Consider the following 25,157-nt stretch of genomic DNA (forward strand, 5'->3'; position numbering starts at 1 on the left):
AAATCTACCCACCCTCTTGCCCTTTAAGGAAACTGACATTCCCATCCCTAAACTAGATTAGGGAGAATAATTATTCTACCACAAATTGGGGATAATTGTAGCATCTTCAAAGGGTTGAGTAAGGAGTAAATGAGGTGATATACATGAGCATACTGCCCAGCACTTAACAGTGACAGCGGAAGCAGCAGTGACAGTCCTCCTTCTAGTGTCAAGCACGTGTGCAGTGAGCACTTGCAACATGCCAGGACATGCCAAAGACTTTTCATAGAACACCTCCACAATTCTCAACTCATGCCCTCCTATGTTTTATAGACGAAAATCTGAAGCTCAGAGAGGTTAAGTAACTTTGCCAAGCTCCCAAAATTCCAAGTACCGTAGTTAGGAATCAGACACAGATCTGGGCTGAAATATTAGGAACTGACCACCTAATTCCTTTTGCAAACATCATTCAGGTCAGTTACACGGGTGCTCTATTGTATCACACAGTCACCCAGCCCTGGCCTAACTCTCAGCTGTCCCCAAACTCACTGTGACCTCCCAGAATCTGCCTAAGCTCTGTGAAGGGTCCTGGGCTCCTCAGGGCTGGTTAGTACCAACGCGTCCGGTCTGCTTGCACAGGCTGGTGACCAATGCCTGCCTTGGGTTCACTTTATTCCCTTAAACACAGCATCTGTCTCTACAATGTACAAAGTTCCTCTGTGTAGGTGATTCCAGTGTGTGCTTTAGTGAGTTCCCAGCTGGGCTTCTTATTTTCATTTTGTATCTTCATGCTTCTCTAGAGACTTGAGTTAAAGAGATAGTGCATGAAGAATTAGATAGAGAATAAATTTTCCTCCATTTTGTCTTTGGTTCTAAAGACTGATCACAGAATTTTGATTATGTTTCTAGCCTTTTATTTCTCTTCATTATTTTGAGATAGAAATGCCTACAAAGCCAACTCTTGCTTGCCTCCATAATTTATCTTCATAAAAGTAAGCCAAAAAACAATTTAAGGGGAAAAAAAGATAGTCTGGGAATTTAAACAACTTTAAATGAGGCATTAGCACAAAGTTGCTTTTCTAACATCCACAGGAGGGCAAGTGATAAGATGCATTTTCTTCTCAAAAGAAATAAAATTGGCTGATAAGGGTTTCCATTAGCAATTTCGATGCATATGGTCTTAATCTTGCAGAAATCACTTACCTTTGATTGCTCTGGAAATCCAATCAGGATAACAATAAGATGGTCTGCAATATGGGAACCTGCATCCAGAGGTATGGGCAGGCAGGGAGAGGAGGCATTTGGACACACCGCATTATGAGTGAGGGAACCCAGAAGCAGCCACGACAACAGACGGATGTGGGAGACACACTCAATGAATTCTTTAGGTCTGTTAGAGAAGGAAGTGATAAAGATGATTTTATGCTTCCTGTTTCACTGGGTACACAACAAATGCTTTTTGAAGGAAGGGATTGAAAGGGTGGTTTTGCAGGCAATCACATAAAATAAAACACAAGGCAACAGAATGTCAACCAAATGATGTATCTGTTTTTCTTGTTTTCCTCTCTAATCCTGAATCTTAGCTTCTTGAGCAAAGAGCAGCCTTTGGTGACACAAGATTAAATAGCATTCTTCCAAAAACCTGGCTGCCTCTCTGACTGGCTTCTTTTTCTAAACTGTTTCCTGTCCTGTCACTAGTAAGTTCTTCTCTGATATCCCCACTGGAGGGGAGGGAGCAGAGGAGGAGACACAGCACAGCTGCCCATTCTCCTGCTCCCCATTCCCTCCCCCTGCTCTCAGCCCCCACTGCCCACCTTTCCTCTGCCCAGGAAGGCCAACTGTGCCCAAGGGTGGGGCTCAGGCCGGCCCTGAGTTCCCAAGAGAACAAGTCCCCATGTGCCTCTCTCTTCCTTGGCCTCCCTAAGCAGCAGGATCAGGCCTTGCACCTCCTTGTGTTCTATTTCACTCCTCCTATAGCTTTTGTTCCAGCTACAATCTAAGCTGCTTGAAGGCAGTGGCCATGTAAGTGCTCAAAACATACCTACTGATTTATCTGAAATCAACAGTTAAAGTGGCAGTTCTAAGCTCTGAGTTTTCATCATCCATTAGGACCATTGAGGGTTTCATAGGAGAGCAAGTTTGTTTTACCAGCAGCATGACACGGAGCGCTCTGGGTCAGCAAGAACCTATGGGGATGGGCCTCAATTTCCATCTTCCTGAAACTAATCATCTTCCACTCTCATAAATTGTCAATGCACTCACTAGGTCTAGCTGAGCCCCAGGAAACTCAGGGATGTCTTCTGCCTTATTTAGCCTCTTTCCTGGAATAAGAGGGGTCTTACCCTTGCTGCATCGCAGAAGGGGGATGATAGAGCCAAGGCAGATAGCGGATCACAGCTTTGTTATCTCTGTGGTTGCCCCGAGAGATTTCCATGGCTGCAATCTGAGCCAGCCCAACTTTGAGATGTCCACCAAAGGTGTCTTCATGCAGAGGCTGGGAACATGTCTTCATGTGGCTCTACAAAACCAAATGGTATTTTGAAACTTTGGCAGATACCTGGAGACATTCTAGGCTACTCTTGAAAAAATCAGGTTGTCATTTCCACCCCTCCTATCACCATTCTGAGCACACAACCCACTTAAACTTCTTCAGTGGCTTCCCATTGTTCTTCGGATACAGGGGGGGAAATTTCCCTAGCATGGCCAACAAAGCCAGGAATGATCTAGCCACTGCAGACCTCTGCATCTTACGCCTTCATCCTGTGGCTCCAGTCTTGCTGGCTCTCTGTGTTCCCTTCCACCGCTGTTCCCTCTGCCTGAAATATTGTTCCTGCCTCTCTTCGTCTAATTGTTCAGATTTTAGCTCAAGTGTCACTTCCTCCAGAAAGCCTTCCCTGGCTAGGTCCATGCTGCTGTCTACCCCTTCTTTGCAGCAATTTTAAGACACATTTTTACTCCAGTTTGTGTGAAATGTTCATTAAATTTGGCCTCCACCACCACACTATAAATTAAATAAGGGCAGCTGCTGTGTCTGTTTATGCTCATCGCAGCAACCCTGATGCCCAGAACAGAGCCAGGCACATTATAAGTCCTCAACAGATATCTGTTGAATTAATTTATAAAGATTTCTTTGTTCAGGGTGGCAAGAGCATCGAACTAGGAATTCAGACCTAGGTTTTAGACCATGTTCTGCCCTACTTAGTCACATGGCCTTGGATAAGCCACCTGTCACTTGACCTTTCTGATCTGTTTCCTAATATGTAAAATCAGAGGGTTAGATTATGTCTGTAGTTCTCAATCTTTTGATCATCATGGATCTTCTTCTTATTTTTTTTTAAAGTATCTGCAAAACAAGCTAAAAATGTTTAGGTAATAACTGTTTCCTCTTCTCATACATCGAAGTCATTTAAGTGTGGGCAACCAGATTTGGCAACCAGTAACCAGCGTACGAGCAAATAAAAGGGAGCTTAATTAGAAATGACTGGGTTTAGATATTATAAGATATTATCAGCATAAATTTTGATTCTACTTTCTACATAAAAACATTTTGATCATCTGAGCAGAGTCTGGAAACATTTCGGTGATGAAGGGACCATATTCTTAACTGACAGACTTCGGGATCACCAGGTTTCCGTTTATCAAGAAGGAATCCTTCAGTGCCAGAGAGCAATCTGGCTGTTTCCTGGACCATGTTTGGGTTCTCTTCTACTCTCTGTCCAGGGCCTTCCTCAAATCTCTCAAACTATTCACTTTTTAGCTCCCTAGTCAAGTCATGGCAGGGACCTGCATCAGCGATTCATTCCACCCTGCAAAATAATCAATAAACTCAACAACTTCGCTGGGATTTTGTACATACACAAATTAAATTTTTTTCTATCCCCTTTTATTTAATTATTTTCTTGAAGAAGATAGCTTCAATGCAGATAAAAATAATAAATAGGTTATGTTTGCATAATGTGCTACAGTTTATGAAAGTCTCTTCACATACATTAGTTTATATCAAACCTTGTAAGTCAGGCAAGGTGAGTAGTATTAGACTTATTCTTCAAATGAGGAAACTAAGGCTCAAAGTAATTAAACCTTGCTATGTGGTATGGAGAAAAGAGAATGAACTAGGAGTCACAACACAAGGTTCAACCTTGACTTCCCACTTAGGAGTACTGTGACTTTGAGCAAAGTACTACACTATGCCAAGCCCTTAGTTTCTACATTTGTAAAATGCAGATAGTATCTTAATCGGGGCATTGTGAGAATTTAATAAATGGCAAAAGTGAAGCTATGCACACAGCTGATGCCATGTGAGTATCCTTTCTTTTCTTCTTTCCCTCTTTGCAGAGGTAGCTCCTGGTTCTTCGGACCCCCAAGACATGGGCTCATTCAACAGGACCACAGCTGCCTCCCCAGGTAGCAATAAATTCCCGTATCGGTCTGCTTAATTCTCTAAAAACGCCTGTGTTTTGTAGACAGATGGAGGAGCAGATGGAAGCCATTCTACCTTCAGTTTGGTCAGTGTGTGCATGTCTGCCATGAAATCCAGCACTTCGTTGATGTATTGCCGTACACACTCCATTGCTGCTGTCCCGCACTGAAAGAAAAGGACACAGCGGGGTCACAGCTTCATTTTTGCCCTGACTGCAATGATTGCCTCACTCTGGTTTCATGCTGCTTACTAATGAGTTGTTTCGTTTTCTGAATTTCTGACTTACTCCATTACTCTCAGCATAGTCTGTGGTTGTCTGCCCACAGTGTGGACAAAAATTGATGGAAGGTTAGTGGTGGAGGGCAACGAAACAGGGTTAAATGCTTTTATCCACTGGGTAATTGAACTGATTTTTGTTTGCTTGTTTTCAAGCTGGTTTGTATACAGATTCAGCCTCTGTAATGCCATCAGCATGAGTCTTTACGACATGAATCGCTCCAAAGCAACAGTAACACATTTATCACTCTAGGGAAGTCTTAGATACACATAAAATAAGTGCCACCAAATTCTACCACCATAATCTTGAATCTTTTTCTATCAAAAAGTATACAAACAAACATTGTGTTTGCTGAAAGAGTAAAAAGTTCTCTTTCAAGTCAGGTCACTTGCAAATTAACTTCTTATACATAGCAGGTACACTACGAAATAGACCAATGTGTTATTGTCAAGTTCTTGCTAGGGATAAATAAAAGAAAGACATGAAATGGTCATCATCCCCACATACTCAAATTGTATTTGAGAAGTTCTAAAGGAAAAGAAAGCAAGCTTGTGTTTTAGGTTATTAAATGGCATGGACCTGCTCTCTCAGGGCAAGGCAGCAAATTTAGGATTATAAGCAAAGCAGAGGAAAATGAACAAACAGGCTGCTACATCAAAGCTGTATGAGGGAACCCACACATCAGGCAGGATATAATGTGGATCAAAAGCAGGCAGTCTTTGAAGCCATGTGAATACTATGCAAAAGGCCTTTCTTGGCTTTCTTTAGGAAAATCTGGAACATTATATACTTAACTAGCTCACCCAGTGGCTCTCATTTTCCCATATTCATGTAAATCTGCACAGCACTGAACTATATCACCTTCTCTCTCTTCTAGAATGTTACGCTTGTCAGTTCTTCTGACAGGATAACAAACAGTAAAATAAGGTCATTGGCAGTCTGTCAGAGTGTTTTCCAAGCATTTCATATGTTCTAAGGTTTTTTCCTTTTAATTTAAATCAAGTGAAGGAATTATAAAAGGTTATTGTGTTTCTGCTTTTGAAATATTAATCCTTTAGTGCAAGAAAGGATTTCCCCCCGATTTATTCCATTTTCTCTGACCTTTCACATGTCATGCAAATAGGAGCAGAGACTATGCTCCTGAATTTCTTGAAAGGGATTTGTTGCTTTCATAGGCAATATTTTATACCCTTTCAACTTGGCAAATGTCACCGAAAATAATTACTAGGAGCATTATTCAATATTTGTCTTTTAAGTTGGAATCTCAAAAAATGAGAGCAAAGAACTTACTATTACCTAGTTACTTTTGTCCTAGAGACAGAAACTACATCAAATAAAAGCCTTAAAATCCACTGTTTGGCCAGGAGAAGCCTAGAGCCACCTATCCTTAGGAAACGAAGTAGAGAATTTCCAATCCTCCCCCTTGACCCAGCTTTTTTTTCACTTTGCAAAGCACAAGTGTAACCTTAGGTATGTTATTTAAAAAAAAAAAAAAAGGAGTCAAGCCCTATTTGTTTCATAAGGCATATATTTATTTTAATGGGAAAACTGATGATAAAGAGTTAAAAACATACTCTAACCTCAAACACATGAATTGAAGCAAATCATATCCAACTCTTCTCCCAAATTTATATCTGATTGTAAAGCTACATTTCTCAGATTACAAAAGTAACACATGTTCAATGTAGAAAATTTGGAAAATATAAATTACTAAAAAGAAAAATTAAAATCATCATAATACTAATTCCTGTCCTCCACCTCTGCGAAAACCACTGTTAATATTTTCTTTCAAGTTTTTTTTTTTTTGGATGCAAACAATATACACATATACATATAATTTTTAATAAATTGAGATAACTTTTTCTAATATGCTTTTTAATTAAATCCATCATTGGCATTTTCCAATTTATTAAATATTCCTCGAAACCTTGATTTGGCAGCCACATAATAGTCTACCTTATGTATGCACCTTATTTTATTTAAGTAATACCCCAGTGTTAGACATTTAATTTGTTTCCATATTTATGCTATTTTAAATGATGCTTTAATAAATATACTTGTACGTAAATATGAGCATATTTATTTTCTCAAACATATTCCTAAAAGAAGATTGTCAAACTGTAGTCCAGCAAGGTTGGTTTCACTACCACTAATACCTTTTTTTTTCTGGGACATGGTCTCACTCTGTCACCCGGCTAGAGTGCAGTGGCATTATCATAGCTCACTGCAATCTCAAACTCCTGGCTGAAGCAATCCTCCTGCTCAGCCTCCCAAATAGCTAGGACTACAGGCATGTGCCACCACATTCTGCTAATTTTCAAATTTTTTTGTCTTGCTATTGCCCAGGCTGGTCTCAAACTCCTGGGCTTAAGCAATCCTCCCGCCTCAAGCAATCCTCCCGCCTCAGCCTTCCAAAGTGCTGGAGTTATAGGTATTAGCCACTGTGACTGGCCGACTAGTAGCATATGAGAATGCTTGTTTCACTTCACCATCAGTAAGTTTAATCATCAAGAAAAATCTCCTGTGGGAGGGAGAAATAGGGAGATATTGATCAAAGGGTACAAAAGTTTCAGTTATGCAAGATGAGTAAGCCCTAGAGATCTATTGTGCAGCATAGTGTCTGTAGTTAGCAATACTATATTATGTACTTGAAAATTTGTACTTGAAAATTATGCACTGCTAAGAGGGTACATTTTATGTACAGTGTTCTTATCACTAATAATTATAATAACTAATAAATAAATAGGTTGGGAGGAAGCCATTGGAGGTGATAGATATGCTCATGGCATAGATTATGGTGCCGGTTTCACATATGTATACTCATCTCCAAATTCAAAAAGTCACACACATTACAGATATGCAGCTTTCTGTATGTCATTCATACCTCAATAAACTGATTTTTTTAAAAAAGAAAAAAATCTGCTCATTTGCCAGCCAACTTTAATTTTTATATTTCCTATTACTTTACAATTCATGGATTGCTTGTGAGAGTTAAAAGGATTATTTTGAATGGCTTACTGGTCATTGGAAAGGGCTCTATATGTGATCCCTGTAAGTGTTGCTTTTTATTGTTGTTGGAATGTTCATATTTTACTTACTGATTTCAATAACCCTTTTATATATGAGGGATGTTATTTTTTAGCTATCACAAAAGTAGCAAATACTGAGTTTTAAAGAATTAAACAGTAAGGAAAGAGTGTGTGTGCAGCAGAGACTGGCTAGCTACTCCCCCAGGCTCATTTGTCTTTTTCCCTAGTGCACAACTAGACCACGTTTCCCATCATCCCTTGCAGTCAGGTGTGGTCATGTGACTGAGTCCTAACCAATGGAATGTGAGTAGAAGAAATATGGACTTCTAGACCTGGCCCATGAAAACCCCATGTGTCATACTCTCTTCTCTTTCTCCAGCCACCAGCTGATTGCAGAGGGGTGCACATGATGGAAGAAACCTGATCCCTGAGCATCCACGTGGAAGTTCTCCTTCCCTTACTAATCAGGATACCTGTTTTTAAACTTCACATGAGCAAATAATAAACTTTTGTGTTAAGTCACTGAGAATTGGGATTTTATCTCATAGCACCTTGCATTACACTATCAAGAACCCTTAAAAAAAAAAACCCATAGCCTAGTAATTCTACTCCCTGAAATCTATTATAAATAAATAGTCTAAAATATGGACAAAGGTTTAAGCACAAAGATGTTCATTGCATATTAATTACAATGGCAGAATATTGAAAATTAAAATATCCAACAAATGGTAACATTTGTTAATATTATTTTTAACAGATAACATTTACTCAGCACTTACTATGTGTCTGCATGTCTGGCGCCACACTAACATGATTTACATGTATTATCTCCCTCGACCCTCAACCTATACACTTAGCCCTATTATACCCCATTCACTGGATGATACGAATCAAAGAATCATAGGTTAAAATACTTTCATAAAACCACACAGGTAGTACACGGCAGGTCTCAAACCCTGGTGCGAGTCTAAGGCCTGCGCTCTTACCACTCTACACTCTTTATATTGTATGAAATATAAAAATGTAGACAATTCATTTGGTCAGGACTTACTCCAGGCACAGAGGCTATCATCTGCTTGCTCAGGATTGTTGACTCAGCTAGTTTGGTTCCAGCATCTGCACAAATAAACTAATAAAAAATTGAAAGCACAATTATTTTTAAGAGTACTTGGACAGTAATAAGTAATTTATAATTTTATTAACTGGGCTTAAATTCATTAGTGTTTACATTCATGACGATCTGCCCTGGGTATATCAGCCTTGCTAATCATGATAGTTCATTCCTATCTGAAACTCAGATTCACAGAACCCATATTAATGCGCAGATTCTTACTTTACCCAGACAGTTAAGTGGCACTGAACTGATCCATTCAATCAAGGAAGAAATAAAAGATGTCAGCATTGTCAGATTTATTCTGAAGTCATTCTATTTATTCTTTAGCACTTTTTGACAGTTACTCTAAGCACATATTCATAGATTTTCGTGATTCCTATCATTATATCATAAATTTAGAAAGAAAACAGAAAAACAGTCAACCACAGAGTGGGTATTCTACCTGTTTATTCCCCTCCGAGGACCCTCAGCATGTCACCTTCCTCCCTCCCACTTCATCCACACCTACACTCTGTGCTGATGATGACACCCACTCCTGCTTTGTGCACCCGCAGGACTTTTCACATTTCCACTGTAACAGTCATCACAGTAGACGGCAGCGACCTACGAGTCTATTTCTCAACCTGCTATGAGATCTTTAAGAACACAGAGCTGAGGCACCTCATTCTCAGCACTAGCTTAGTGCCTGGCATCTCAGAGGGGCTCAGCAAGACTTTATGAAATGAATGGATTTACCAATTATGATTTGAGATCATGATAAAGGATGGGTTTGCCAGATTACAACTTAATTTGCCTCATTACAGATTTTGACAGGTGTGTCCCACTTAATGCAATATTCAACTATTTATTAATTGTTTTAGGAAAAAAGTTAAAGATGAAGTAGGACTTGCTTTGAGGAATTAGCGCCTGTTTAATTTTTCTTTCCTGGCCTCTGGTCAGTGGCCCTAACAACCCTGGCATCCAAAACTGCTGCTGTGCAGAGTTCAGAGACTCCAAAGAAGTTTCGGCACCAATAGCTCCACCTTCTCTCTCATTCCACACATTCCAGAAGGCACAGGGAAGCCGGGTGGATCGAGACCACGAGTTCAGCTGGGAAGGCTTGGTCCCTGTCATGCTGGGGAGAAGTAACAGGAATTGGGGTTGTACAGAAAATCTTAGGGAGGCCTGCTGAGGAGCTATGGAAGAAAGGAGCAGAAACCAGCACATCGTCAGGCTAAACAGGAGTCTGAGCCTAAGCTTTATAAATGGGCAGCAGGTTCCGGCTAACAACGTGGAGCTCTAAGCCAAGGGTCTTCTGAGGCCAAGTTGCCCGTAGACTTCTAGTTCAGGGCCAAGAGCTGGTCTTCAGGTGCAGGAGGTGTGGTCCTTCGTGAAAGGCATTGCAGTGTAGGTAACCGAGCTGGGGGTGACATTCCATGTCCACATTAACATTCTGTCACCCCATTTGCCTCAAATACAGTTACAGAAAGCTGAAGAATCTATTTGGCCATTAACTCAGAATCTGGCAAAGAAAATAGCTGTTGGGAACATCCTGCGAACACCTAAAATTTTCCACTGTTTCATTTAGGTAAGCTCACATCTGCTCACCTAACTTGGACTTATTTCTAACATAAGGAAAAGTACATACATTGGGTTTTTTTTTTTTTTTAAATGTAATGCTTTTAACTTTGGCCAAAACTCGTACATAAAAAAAGTAAAATCTGAAATATTTTAGTGAAAAGAAGGAACACTCCCAGCCCAACCTCCTGGTAGAGATTTGCATGTTTTCCCTTAAAATTTCTTTTCAGGCCGGGTGTGGTGGCTCACGCCTGTAATCCTAGCACTCTGGGAAGCAGAGACAGGAGGATCATTTGACATCAGGTGTTTGAAGCCAGCCTGAGCAAGAGCAAGACCCCATCTCTACTAAAAATAGGAAAAAATTAGCTGGGCGTGGTGGCAAGCACCCGTAGTCCCAGCTACTCGGGAGGCTGAGGCAGGAGGATCACTTGAGCCCAGGAGTCTGAGTTTGCTGTGAGCTATGATGATGCCACTGCACTCCACCCAAGATAGAGTCTCAAAAACAAAACTTTTTTCAAAAGCTAATTGTGCAGTCTAAGATAAACAACTTATAACTAAGTTCCAAAATCTGTTAGGACACCAGCGTTAATTTTCATTATTAATAATTTCTTTACAACGGAAATGAGACTGCAAGGCTAAGAGAGGCCACAGGAAGATAGAGCCATATCTACTGGTGAGCCGAGAGGAGCGCAGAGAGCTGCGTCTTTAAGGATGGTTTACAGTCCTGGACACCCTCAAGTGTGCCGGCATGGCCCGCAGGGGCCCTCGAGGGCAAGATAAGACTTGTGAAGAAGCAAAACTTCAGATGTCTGTATCTCCCTGCGGCAGTTGCCTTTCCAACCTACCACACTCAGCAAAGTGGAACGCGTAGCGAAATATAAGCGCGCTGTCAGCATGTTCAGCAGCTTCGCCCCATCAAGATCTGAGGTCAAATTCAAATGTCTGCTTTGTGATAACTCTTACAAGTCAGAATTAATCAGAAATCACCCTAGAAGTCAACAAGCCTTTCTGTCTCTGTTTTTTATGGCTGCCAACCGTGAACTGAAAAAAAAATCCATCACAATTTTATAAAGCTGCTCAAAGTATAAAGATATAACTAAATTCGGAGAGGGAAACGATGATTGCTGTAGAAGGAAAAGTTCCATACTTTCAGAGAGAGGCATGCCTCTGCAATACGCACTCCCCCATGAATGCACAAGAATACAAGAGAAACGAGATATCCATTAAGTGTCATTACTAAATTCAATATCAAAATGTTACCCAAAATAGTGTCTCTACCTCTCATCTCACAGAGTGATCAGATTATTACTAACTCAACTAATATTAATAACCCCACTCAACAGTAACTCCATGAATTAAAAACAACAGCTGTACCTCTACCATTTCTTTGTCCTCCGGCCCACAACTAACCTATCTTTAAAAGAAAACCTTTCACCAGCACGATTTCTCACACTTTGAATATGTGGGTATATCCCACAGAGTGGGAGCGGTACATGCAAATTAGCAGAATATCTACTCTTGACACATAATAGGAGCTGAGGAAATTCTTTTTGATTTGAACTTAAATAGTCTTTATGGTGGCTTTTAATGAGTTATCACTCCCTTATGAAAACTCTCCTTTAACCCACCTCCAGAACAATTATAATAACCTGTTACACATAAAATATCTACAGCAAGCCAGCAGAAGAGAAAATGCGGAAGCAAAAGCAAAAATGTCAATAGATCTGAATTAATATATAATATAACATGATAGTTATCTGTCCAAAGTGCAGAAGGTCATCTGTGTCCTGGTGGTCAAGAATTTAGGTTCTGAAGAACATAATTATTTTTTCCATTTGGCAAATTCCTTCCTGACTCCATGCCTCCTTTTCCTTGGGAAAAAAAAAATCCAACTGGACATTTAAGGCCACCTGACTTCATACAACATTAAAAACAAATAATAGCCATCATGGCTAGACAACCACAACATAGCAAGCTGGGAGATTCCCCGTGACGCCAGGCCTCCAGGGAGAATTTCTAGGAATTAAAAACAGATTGGTTCCTGTGACTGCCTTGACATGTTTAGAACTTGGGTGACCCCACATTCCTTGAGCAACTGTTCCATTGTCCTTTCAGGGGCCTCTAGAGCATTTGCTAAACAGCAAAGGTATGGTCTGTCAGTGAGATGAGAAGAATATAAATGGTTCCATCTCAGTGAGCTCATCTATCCTCTGAGTGAGTTATTAAATAAGTAGTAGATGAAATACCAGTGGCTCCTTATGGGGTGAAAGAATGAATGGGAAACCCAACATTGCAGCAACTGACTCTCTTTCTTTTCACTAATGGGGCCAGAGTCATTTACAATGGATCGCCTAGGGGTGGGTTTTCTCCCAATTACTACATTCTTCTATGTTTCCAAGTTGCATTTACAGTTAAACAGACCCACCCCACTGCTTTCAGATGATGGTCACTGACATCCATGAAGAAAGTCACTGTCTGCCCCAGACACATCATCTGTCCACACTGTAAGCCTGGTTACACAGGTGCCAGGAGCTGATACTGCCAGTCAGTAAAAGGGAAAGCTTCCTTTTGACGCCAGCCTAAATCCTCTGGCCTAAGAGAAGCTGCCAGAGCACAGACGATGACGTCTGCTGTTCTCCAGAGAACACCTGGAGGGCCCAGGCAGCCAAGGGCAAGAGAGAAGGAACAGAGAAACCCTACAGAAAGATGCACTGTTCATGAAGAGAAACAAAAACGCTTCTCCCTCGTCCTATGTGTGGCCCATGGAGGACTTCTCTCCACAACTTAGGCAGGACGCAGGGCAGAAAAGGAAACTGCTCTGTTTTTTAAGGTAAGCTTCACATTTATTTCTTTCATTAGTAATGAAAATGGTTTACCCTAAGAGTTCATAGAATAAGGATATGTTACTTCACAATGGCATGACATTTAACATCTTGTGTTGGAGAAGGTTGAAACATTATCCATAAAGTTGTTTCTCCTGGGCACGAGCCCAGAATGGCTCCAAAACACTTCTCCAACTTGAGCAATTTTACAACTTGACTTTTTTCAACTTAATGATTCAGTGACAAATATGTCTTTGTTTTAAAAAGATGAAAATGTTATACATTTGGAATGGCAGATGAAAATCCATAAAGCACATTTAGAAGTATCTTTTTGCCTTCTTTCTTCCTAAAACTAATTTGTTTTGTTATTTATTCACCTAACTGTGAGGCAATAATCACTGTTTTCATGGTTTCTTTAAGCACTGGGTAATTTAAACTGTCAGTGTTCCTTTGTGGATTGGTGACAAGTGCTTATTATGGTTGACTAATGTACTTCATAGAAAAGCAGCCCCCGGTAGTCAGAGCATGGGGTGCCAGACCCCAAGAAGATCAGCCGCACAGGCCTGCTCTGCTCAAGACCAAGGGCAATTAGGAGACCACCGTCCAATGCCCACAGGAAAGCACCTTCGGGGCCCTGAAATCTAGATTGCTTTGCGGTGGCACATCCCCAGCAGAAGCACTAACAGAAGCAAGTGACCTCCGGACACTCTCAACCTGCTGACCTTAAATCCCTCCTGGTCTCTTTCACTAAACTCTGTTCACCTGCTCTCTCCTCCAAACCAGCGCAGAGCCCGTTCATCTCCAAGGTCTGTGTGTCAGCGTTGCTTGTACTGAAGGCAGCGTGGCTGCTGATGCATGGCGACGCACTGGGAGGAATTCAAAGTTTGCCCCTCCTTGGGAGCATAGATGCTTTCTGGTTGTGACTTTGCTTCTGTCTCCCTTGGGCTGTCTAGCATCCTGGTGCAATGGGGGCATTTCATTCTGACAGCATCACACCCAACGTCCACTGCCGCCATGTTCCAGCAATCACCGGCGAGCGCCAGTGTGCCCTGGAAAGCTCTTCACAGACCACTCAGACAATTCTTCACTGAACTCACACCAACTTTTTATTAAATCGCAAGCCTTTGAGAGAAACTCAATTCTGGTCCTAATGATTGGTGGGGGAGGAGGGAGACCAGGCAGTGGACGTTAAATGGTAAATGACAAGTGCTTTCCCCCTCTACTCTTCGGGTAAACTCCTGAATCCCTGTGCATTTTTCCAGGTCCACGTGGGCCCTTTTCTACACCACTTCCCAGCTGATACACAGCTCTACTCCTGCACCCTCTGCACCGTGTGGGAATGTTTTGTTTACGTGTCAACTTCACCTACTAAACTGTGAACTCCTGGAAGGACAAGGCCATGGTTTATTCGTCTCTGTTTCCTCAGCATCCTGCACAGCAACTAGGCCATGTTAGCGCTCCTAATGCTTCATGAGCCTTCTTCCATCCCCAGCCTGCTCTTCCTCAACCTCATCCTCATGTCAATATCCCTAAATTTACTCCACTGTCCTCCCTAAGCCTCCACCATTGCTTGAAGCCAGTCGACCTCTGGGCTGAATCTCAATCCTAGGCAAAAACATTTGCCTGCACCCACCAGGCCTTTGTCACTCAGCTCCATCGCCACTTCCTTCATGAAGTCTTCCCTGATTTCATGCCATGCAGGCTGGGATCCTTCCTGCTCTCAACTCTCCCCTAGGACTTTGTTTACCCCTCTCTCTCTCATGGCACTACTCATAGCCCATCTTGGGTCACCAAAACCTGCATGTTTGCCTAAGATGCTGACTTAAGGACATGGGGGATGCAAGGCTGCAGGCCTTCACAAGCTGCCCTGCAACCAAAAGGAGAATCGCTGCCCGTTCTCCAGAGCCTGCTTTATATGAGTTCAAGCTTCCCTGCCTGACTGGTCCCACTCGAGCTGATTCACAGGGTACCCCGACCGTCGTTGACTCAGTGCTCCCTGTCATTTGACCATATCTGACGTGGCTCTGCCTCACCTTCACCTCTGCTTCACAGAGATTTGGTGACCCCCTCCCATACTCATCCAACTCTGCAGTCAGACCTTGGCCTGCTTCCCCGTGTCTGGTGTCAGTAGTCCTGTCTCAGCTGTGCTGAGTGAGCTTCCCTCGACCTACTAGAATTACAAATTTCAGTCTTCTTTCTATCCCTTGCAGAACTAGTTCCACAGTAGGAACAAAAAAAATACTCCTTTTGTGTCTTTGTTAGACAATAGAAATGCCAAGTGCATACTATTAGTTAGATCATGAGCCTAATAAGATACATTATTTCTTACGTCTGGGTGAACATATTTGGTTTTATGTATATGCTCCACACCTCCCTTATTTTTTTCAAACCCACGTGGATTTCATAAGAAGTTGTACGAATAAGGTATAAGCCTACCTGGACAAGCAGAAGGAGGTTTGTATCCGGTAAAGGAGATTTGAGCTTCAGGGCCTGCAGAAGTTCTAGAACAACACTACGAGACAAGTAGAATTTATCCCGCTCCTAAATAACACAAAGTAGAAGAAGGTAAGTGATTTTAAAAATTCAATTAGAGTAGATCTATGTCAAAAGAGCTCCCAAAAGATTCACAGATCAGAAATTAAAAAAAACAGTACTTAAAAGTGCACAGTGGGCCGGGCGCGGTGGCTCACGCCTATAATCCTAGCTCTCTGGGAGGCCGAGGCGGGTGGATCACTTGAGGTCAGGAGTTAGAGACCAGCCTCAGCAAGAGCGAGACCCCATCTCTACTAAAAATAGAAAGAAATTATCTGGACAACTAAAAATATATATAGAAAAAATTAGCCAGGCATGGTGGCACATGCCTGTAGTCCCAGCTACTCGGGAGGCTGAGGCAGGAGGATCGCTTAAGCCCAGGAGTTTGAGGTTGCTGTGAGCTAGGCTGACGCCACGGCACTCACTCTAGCTGGGCAACAGAGCGAGACTCTGTCTCAAAAAAAAAAAAAAGTGCACAGTGAACTGTCCTTAAGAAATAAAATTAAAAGAAAAAAAGCATTTTTGTGTGTGTTATAAATTTACTGAACCATTGAGAACATGTAATTTAATGGATAAGAAAAAAACAGGCTATCTATTAAATACTGAAACCACAGGATTTGGTTCTTATTCACAGGAAACAGGTTCTAAGAACTGCCACAATTAAACAAATCTAAAAGAAATTTTAATATAAAATGACTTAGAGAGACACATGTACAACTGTTTAAAGTGTTCCATGTTCTCTCCAAGGAAGACTATTTCAAGCATACAGAAAAATAGAGAGAATGACATATATTATGTACCTACCGTCTATCTTTGTCAAAGAGTATCATTTTGCTTTATTTGATTCATCTTTTTAAATAATCAATAAAACATTACAGAAACAGTTGAAGCTACATATATAGTGCTCTCTTTTCTTCTTTCCTTCCTCCCTTCCTTGAAGTAGCCACTGTTTGGAATCTGGTGATTATTATTTCATGTATGTTCTTATACTTTGCATATTATGCCTCCATTAATACGCAATGTCATTTTGCATGTTTTTTACACTTTCTGTTATATAATGATACACCGTGCATATTGTCCTGCAACTTATAATTATTCACATTATACTTTTGAAACTAATCCCCATTGATACATGTAGCTCTAGTTCTTTCAACCCAACAACTTAACATTTTATTATATGGACATACAAAAATTCATTGATCAGTCTTCCTATTGATGAAATGTTGGATTGGTTTCAATTTTGTAAGCCTTTCCTTGTGTCAAATATAACACACATGCAATAAAGTACATACAATATAAGTGTACAGTTAAATGGATCAAGGTGCATTGAACACTCATGTAACCCAGGACAAACAACAGCACATTGGGAGCACCTTAGAGGGCCTGTGTGTCTTTTCTCGATTCTTTCATAATCAAGTAACTGGAGTCCCTGTTGGTCTGTAGCCATTGTCTTTTTTTCCTACTCATTTTCACTCATTGTATCCTGCCTGCTCATATGTCTGGTTATCTTTGTGTGCTGGATGCTTTATTTTTTTTTAAAAAATTTGCAGAAATAAATTGTCTGAAATGTTATCTATCTTCAAAGAGCTTTCTGTTTGTTTTTTGCCAGGTGCCTGGAGGCAGCAGCGGATCCAGGTTACCTTAATACAAATGCAAGCCTTGTAATATCTCACTTCGGGCCAGCACAGGGCTTGCCACTGAGCTGTGTCCATGGGAAGGCAAGTTTACTTCTGGGTTTTCTTTACTTTGTGATCCCAGCCAAACGTGTATGGTTGGAGGGTGCAGAGTCAGGGTCCCCACCTTTGGTAGGGTCTGGATTATGACTTTTGTCCCCCTAGCCTCATAGGGCTTCCAAAATTGCAGCTCAGCCTCTCAGTCACATCTTCCAGATTGACAAACACTCCCAGGGCAAAAATGTCCGTCAGTGCTAGGCTCACAACTCTGCATTTCTGGGCTCTCCCAGCTCTTAGCCTCATAATTCTATATTGGATTTGCATTTTGATGCTAAAAGCAAGAAGTTTTCAGAAAATATTTTGTTCATTTTTTTTTTTTCCTTTTTTAGGATAAGTACGAGGATGGGTTCAAATTATCTAGTCTGCCACTATCAGAAGAGAAAGTCAGAAATTTTTATTGGAATTATAGTAAATTTATAGGTTATTCTATGAAAATTAGATATCTTTATTATACTGGGTCCTCATCCACAAACATGAAATATGTCTCCATTTATCTAACATTCTTTAATGTTCTTCAATAAAATTTTCTGGTTATCTCCAAAACGTTATTGCACATTCTTGTCAGATTTATTTTTTTGTCATTATAATAAATGAAATTTTTATTTTAAAGTACATTTTATAATCATGTGTAGCTGAATATTAAAATAGGTGATTTCTAGGTATTTATTTGTATTCCAGCATCCTTACTGAGGTTTCTCGTAAGTTCTCAAAAGGTGTTTATAGATTATCTTTGGTTCATTTGTAATCACATCATCTATGGAAAACAAGAGTGTGTTTTTCTTTTATAATCCTTATACCTTTGATTTCTTCTTCCTGTCTTGCTGAACTGAATAGGACCTCCAGCACCACAATGAATAGAAGAAGTGACAATAGACATCCTTGTCTTATTTATGATTTTAAAGGGATTGCTCGTGGCATTTCACCACTAATATCATGATTGCTAGAGGTTTCTGGAAGACCCCTTTATCAAGTTAAGGAAGTTCCCTTCTATTCCTAGTTTGAGAAGAGTTTTGATAAATGAATGTCAAATTATAAAGAATGCTTTTCTTGCATCTGATGACATAACATTAAAAGTTTTCTCCTTTAATCTGGTAAAATGGTGACATTTATAGATCTTTTAATATTTAAACCATTTACATATTTCACGAAAATTCCAACTGAGTCATGAGGCTCTATTTTTAATGCATTGATTTGCTATTATTCATTCAGAATTTTTGCATCTATGAAGAATACTGACCTATAATTTCCCTTTCCCCTATTGCCCTTGTCTGGTTGGTATCAAGATTCTAGTGGCCTCACAAAATGTGTTGGGAAGTATTCCCTTCTTTCCATCTCATTAATTTGTATAAAGTACAGATCAAACTCTTCCAAAATGTTTAGTAGAATTTGTCTCTAAAGCTGGAATGGTTTTTATGGGTAGATTTTTAACTACTGATTCCATTTTTCATCATTTAAGTCTAGTCAGATTTTTTTTTGATTGTTACATATTACATTTTTCTAGAAAATTGTCCCTATTATCCAAGATGGTATCAAGTAGCTCATTTTTAAATCTCTATTGTGTCTGCAGTTATATTCCCTTTTCACTGCTGATGTTCTTTATCTGTGCTTTCTATCTGCTTTTCTTTATCAGTCTTGCCAAAGGTTTGTCTGTTTTATTAGTCCAGTTAAAGAGCTATCTTTTGGTTTTATTGAACCTCTATGGTATCTATGTTTTCTATTTCATCAATTTCTGCTCTTATATTTACTATTTCCTTCCTTTAAACTTTTTTGTGTTTGTCCTGTTATTCTTATTTTAACATAAATTGACTTGTTTAGCTCATTTAGTTTTTCTTCTTTTCTAATAAAAGTATTTAAGACAACAGGCTGGGCGCGGTGGCTCATGCCTGTAATCCTAGCCCTCTGGGAGGCCGAGGCGGGTGGATCGCTCGAGGTCAGGAGTTCGAGACCAGCCTGAGCGAGACCCCGTCTCTACTAAAAAAAAAAAAAATAGAAATAAATTATCTGGACAACTAAAAATATATATAGAAAAAGTTAGCCCGGCATGGTGGCGCATGCCTGTAGTCCCAGCTACTCGGGAGGCTGAGGCAGAAGGATCGCTTGAGCCCAGGAGTTTGAGGTTGCTGTGAGCTAGGCTGATGTCACGGCACTCACTCTAGCCCGGGCAACAAAGTGAGACTCTGTCTCAAAAAAAAAAAAAAAAATAAGACAACAAATTTTCTACTAAATATCTCTATAGGCTATACCTCTCACATTTTGGAATGTAGTATTTTCATAATTGTTTAGTTCTAAATATTTTTCTAAGTTCTCTTATAATATTTCCTTTGATCTATAAATTATTTAAAAATATATTTTTAATTTCCAAATATAGCGATGCCCAGACACCATTAACCCACAGCACCTTGTATGAATGGGAAAAAGTACGTACACAGACACACACACACACACACACACACACACACACACACACACAAATATACGACTGCAAAACCTGAACAACGTTATGAGTTTTCAGAGCGCCAGCGGTCAACAGCCCTGGCTGCGTGAGTACATGTGCAATCTCACCCACTCACACCTACCCACACTGCCACACATTCACACACTCAACACACACACACCACTGTGCAGGTAAAGTGACTGGGTCAGAATCTGCCAGGGGGACTGGATTCAGACATCTGAGAATAAGGGACAGTCAAGAAAAGAATCTCAAAGGCTCTTCGGGTATAGTTGGGTCAGGGCATAGCCATGTACATCTGTGTGTACCAGTGATGTGTACATGTATACTCTTCTCCATGTTTGCAGGGCCCTACGACCTAGTGTGGCTTTATATGAGGAGAGCCTCTTCCAGCTGTTCTGGGACTTAACCAGGAGGCCCCATATCTCTACACCTGCCTCCATACTCAATAAAATTTAGTATGTCTAACGTGAATTGTGTCCACTTATATGTGAGCCCTTGTTTAGGCCACACTTGGACACCTATATGCAGTCATGGTTTTGTTATGGATTTACAATTTAATTGCATTGTGATTAGAGAACTTAGTCTCCTTGAAACTGACTCGCCAGTATGTGTTAAGACTTACTTTGTGCCCTATTGTCTGCTCTATGCTTTAAAATGTTTCATATTTTTCAATATGTTCTCAGCTGGTGGATTCAAGATTCTTTTTATGTCCATTGGATCTAATTTGCTCATTGTATTGTTCAAACACACCATAGTCTTACTCATTTTTCATCTGTTTGATCTATCAATTACTGAAACTACGATTGTGAATTTTTCAATTCCTCCTTTTAATCCTATTAATTTTTGTTTTATGTATTTGGAGGCTTTATTATTAGCTCTATGGAGTTTTAGAATTATCACATTTTCCTAGTGCATTGTTCCTTTTATCAATATATGGTGACTTACTTTATAAGAATGCTTTTCAATTAACATCAGTTTACTGACTTCAGCTTTCTTTTAATTAGTATTTCCCTGGTATATCTTTTTTCAACCTTTTTCTTTCAAATGTTCTCAGTATTTCAAGCATGTTTTAGATGGGTCTCATAAATAATATGCAGCTTGATTTTTAAAATCCAACCTGACAATCCATAGCAAATCTAACAAACTTATAATTCTTTAAATTACCGGAATATTTCAAATTTATTTCTATCATCTTACTTGGGCTTATTACCACTTGTTCTATGATTCTTTTTGTCTTAATTGAAATTTTCTTCTGTTTTATTCTCTACTTATTTGGGACTCATATACTGTATTTCTGGTCTTTGGAGTTTACATTTAAAACATTTACATGTATCCTTAACAGTTTAAAGTTACTCATTATCTCTGCCCTTCTTGTAAACAATATATAGAATGCTTTAATTCCAATCTCCACCCCCCAGCACACACACACCCTTATCTTATAGGTTATTGTTATCCACTATTTTAGTGCCATTTTGTCTTTATACCCATGTGATTAACATTATTATTATTACTGCTTTATATTGTTAATGATCCCCTAAATTTCCACACTTTACTGATTTTTTTGAGCATCGTTCCTTCCTACATTTCACTCCTTCCTTCATGGCTCAATTTCCTTCTTACCATAATATATCTTTTAGTAGTTGTTTCAGTAAGAAGATGTTAGAAAATTTCTTATTTTCCTGATAGTGTATTTAGCCTTCATTCTTTTTTTTTTTTTTTTTTTGAGACAGAGTCTCACTCTGTTGCCCAGGCTAGAGTGAGTGCCGTGGCATCAGCCTAGCTCACAGCAACCTCAAACTCCTGGGCTTAAGCGATCCTACTGCCTCAGCCTCCCAAGTAGCTGGGACTACAGGCATGTGCCACCATGCCCAGCTAATTTTTTTCTATATATATTTTTAGTTGGCCAGATAATTTCTTTCTATTTTTAGTAGAGACGAGGTCTCGCTCTTGCTCAGGATGGTCTCGAACTCCTGACCTCCAACGATCCACCCGCCTTGGCCTCCCAGAGTGCTAGGATTACAGGCGTGAGCCACTGCACCCGGCCAAGCCTTCACTCTTGAAGGTAACTTAGCTGGTAGAGAATTCCAGGTAGATGATTCCTTTTCCTTATCATTTTAAAGACATTTTTTCCCATTATCTTCTGGCTTCCATTGTGCTATTGGGAAGCTTGTTGTCAGTCTATCTTTAGAGTGTCTTTTCTCTTAGTTGTTCTTAAAATATTTTCTTTGTCTCAGCTGTTCTGCCAAGTTGTACCTACTCAAGTAGACTATGACATGAGAAGGTAAAACTTTATCTGTAAAACTTTTAGGTCTCATTGTGCTTCCTGAATCAAAGAATTAAAAATTAATTAATTGATAAAAAGCCTATTTTCCTTCTCTGAAACACTTATTAGATATATAATATCTAGATCTAACATATAATATGTTAGATCTTTTCTTCATATCCTTTATTTCTTTATCTCGTTTTGCTATATTTGAGGTAATGTCTTCAGATCTATTTTCCATTTCATCAGTTCTCTCTTTGGCTGTGTCTAATTTGCTGCTTAACCTGTTCATTTAGGATTTTTTTATGTCAGTGACTATTTTTCATTTCTAGGATTTCTACTATGTTCAAATCTATCTGGTCTGTCTGTCTGGGTCTGGTTGTTCTTTCTACTTTCTTTCTTTCTTTCTTTTTATTTGAAAGTGACTAGATCTGTTCTTGTGATTTTTATTTATCCTTCATATGTTTATCATGTAAAGTATGGTTTTATAGTCTCTATTGCATAGTTTTAATACTGGAAGTCCTTGGGGGAAATAATCTTGCTGTTGTTGATTTTGCTAACTTAGGTCAAGGTAGGTTATTTCTTCATTTGCTTTGTAATTTTAGATTGTGAGTTTATGTTCATCAAGATTTTAACTGTGGGAATCCTGTTGGGCCTAGGTTGAAGGCATATCCTTCCAGAGAGGTTTGAGGCTTGCCTTTGAGCTTGCTTCTCACAGACACTCCAAAGCTAGTACTTGCTCAGCACTAATATTACTTGACTTTTCAACTTGGGGATTCCCAGAGCATGCAGGTATTATAAATTCAAACTCTAAACCTCTTCAAAGATAGGCTCATGCTTACTAATTCTCAAGAGGTACAACACATCTTTCTCCCAATTCCCAGGCTGAAATAGATACCATTCTTTGCCACTTCCATATAAGAATATATTCTTTCCAAACCACCCTTTTACCTAGTATATAACCCTTCAACAGTTTTGAGCTTCTGCTGGGGTAAGTCAGCTCCAACTACCAGCCTGGATTAGTCCCAAGACTTCATCTCCTTTCCTTGTGTGGGCTTTTAAAACTCAAGCCACTAAGTTACCAAGACCAGCAAACCTCCCACCCCCAGGAATACTTATATGTTTACCACTCTAGTTCTCAATTCTTTCTTCATTTTTGTCCCTTTCATTCTTATAAAATTAGCTACACATTTAAAATCTTGTTTATTACATTTTATCCCACCTTTATAGTATGTTAAGTGGGACGGTTTTCAGGTTATCTAGACTATCATAATTGCCAAAAGGGGGAGTCTCCGAAGCTCCTACCTTTCCATGACTTTTCTTTTAATTATATAGTGAAGAAGTCCCAGTCAGATATAGCTACTTTTTAACTATTTCTTATAGTTTGTCATTATCTATGAGAAAGGTGGGAACACCCTGGATTGAAGCTTTCTACAAGTAATACTCATTTTGTGTTGGAATGAGAAAGTGTAGATGACAGTAAGAAGGGAGAGGCCACTACAGTTATGATGGATTGTGAGGGGGCACCATGTACAACGAACATTCAAACCAAGAATATCTTGAACTCAGAATACTGGAAGGTCCCCTGTAATCGATACCTATAGTGCACAACATAAACAGTACAAACTTATTATGATTCTTCTAAAAAAAGATATAATTTAAACAAATCAAACGTAAAGACAATAAAGAAATAAAATGACTTCTAAAAATAGAATAGCTTTTTATTGTATTTGGTGATGTACCTTATAGGTCTACTTTTTAAGTGAAAAAAGAAAAAGGAAGAAGTTATCTTTCAAGAAGGATTTGAAAAGAGAAAAAAAATGCTGATTATCTTGGTAGTTTGAAAACATATTGCTCCAGGCAGGGTAATAAATAGTTTATAATCAGAAAAACCAAAAAAAATATTACCATGAAACACTTAACATGGCAGAATGGACACAAGTCGGTAAGAAAGGAGACAAGGGCATTTTAAACAGAATAAAAGCCTTAGTATAAAATTAGATTTTTATGAGGAAAATAAAGGGTTTATAGAAGTGGACATGAATAAAGGCACATTCTGAATGTTCAAGAGAGAAAAATAGAAACAGAGACCCCGTTGAAAATAAACTTGGAAAATTTGGACATTGGAAGGGTAACATTTGTACATTGTTCTTAAGGACAGAAATGCTCCCAATTTGTCCTGCCTTCTGATTTTCCATTAGGACAGAATCTACCAGCTCCAGCAAGGCTGCTATGTCCACTGGGCAGGCAGTACTTTTCCACTTTCTCAGTAGGGGGCTGGGGGTGCTAAAGATAATGCAATAGAGAAACTATGATTAAGGCAAGATGACAAAAGATGAGATTACAATCTCAGAGGCCAAGAACTCAGAACTGGGGAGACAGACAAATGATGAGAATGAAGGAGCTATCTATACGCTTTGTAAATGACAAGGCGATATTTTTCTACTTTGAGTATAAAAATGATATGTAGTGATGGTGTGCCTACTAATCATGGGATGGTGAACTTGAAAAGGACCTTAGGAGGTCACAGAGACCATTATCTCATCTCATTCAAAATACCTCTTCTCTCCTAAAGCACACAAACCTCAATTCTCCAAATCTGCACATCTTAGACACAGCTTATGTACATTATGTGTAAAGTGTTTCCTTCTTATGATATTTACTAGATCTCAATAGAATTACTCTTTTTTTTTTTAGAGACAATGTCTCACTTTGTTGTCCAGGCTGAGTGCAGTGGCATGATCATAGCTCACTGCAGCCTCAAACACCTGGGCTCAAGTGATCCTCTTGCCTCAGTCTCTGGAGTAGCTAGGACTACAGGCACACACCACCACACCCAGCTAACTTTTCTTACTTTTTTTTTCTTTTTTAGAGACAAGGTCTTGCTATATTGCCCAGGCTGGCCTTGAACACACAATTCTCCTGCCTCAGCCTCCTTGGTTGCCGGGATTACAGGTGTGAGCCACCATGCCCAAC

General features: G+C 39.7%; 1 protein-coding gene across 3 annotated transcripts in view; it reads right to left on the minus strand.

The window, feature by feature from the left end:
- UNC79 (unc-79 homolog, NALCN channel complex subunit) overlaps positions 1-25,157 on the minus strand; it is a 224,348-nt gene that overhangs the window by 13,880 nt on the left and 185,311 nt on the right. For all 3 annotated transcript variants that reach the window (XM_045561661.1, XM_045561653.1, XM_045561670.1), the window contains 5 exons: positions 15,635-15,739; positions 8,757-8,834; positions 4,475-4,564; positions 2,322-2,497; positions 1,183-1,369 (listed from right to left, as the gene is read on the minus strand). In XM_045561661.1, coding sequence (XP_045417617.1) covers positions 1,183-1,369; positions 2,322-2,497; positions 4,475-4,564; positions 8,757-8,834; positions 15,635-15,739 — 636 coding nt within the window. The remainder of the gene's footprint in view (positions 1-1,182; positions 1,370-2,321; positions 2,498-4,474; positions 4,565-8,756; positions 8,835-15,634; positions 15,740-25,157) is intronic.

Source organism: Lemur catta, chromosome 1 (assembly GCF_020740605.2).
Source record: "Lemur catta isolate mLemCat1 chromosome 1, mLemCat1.pri, whole genome shotgun sequence".
Taxonomy (NCBI): domain Eukaryota; kingdom Metazoa; phylum Chordata; class Mammalia; order Primates; family Lemuridae; genus Lemur; species Lemur catta.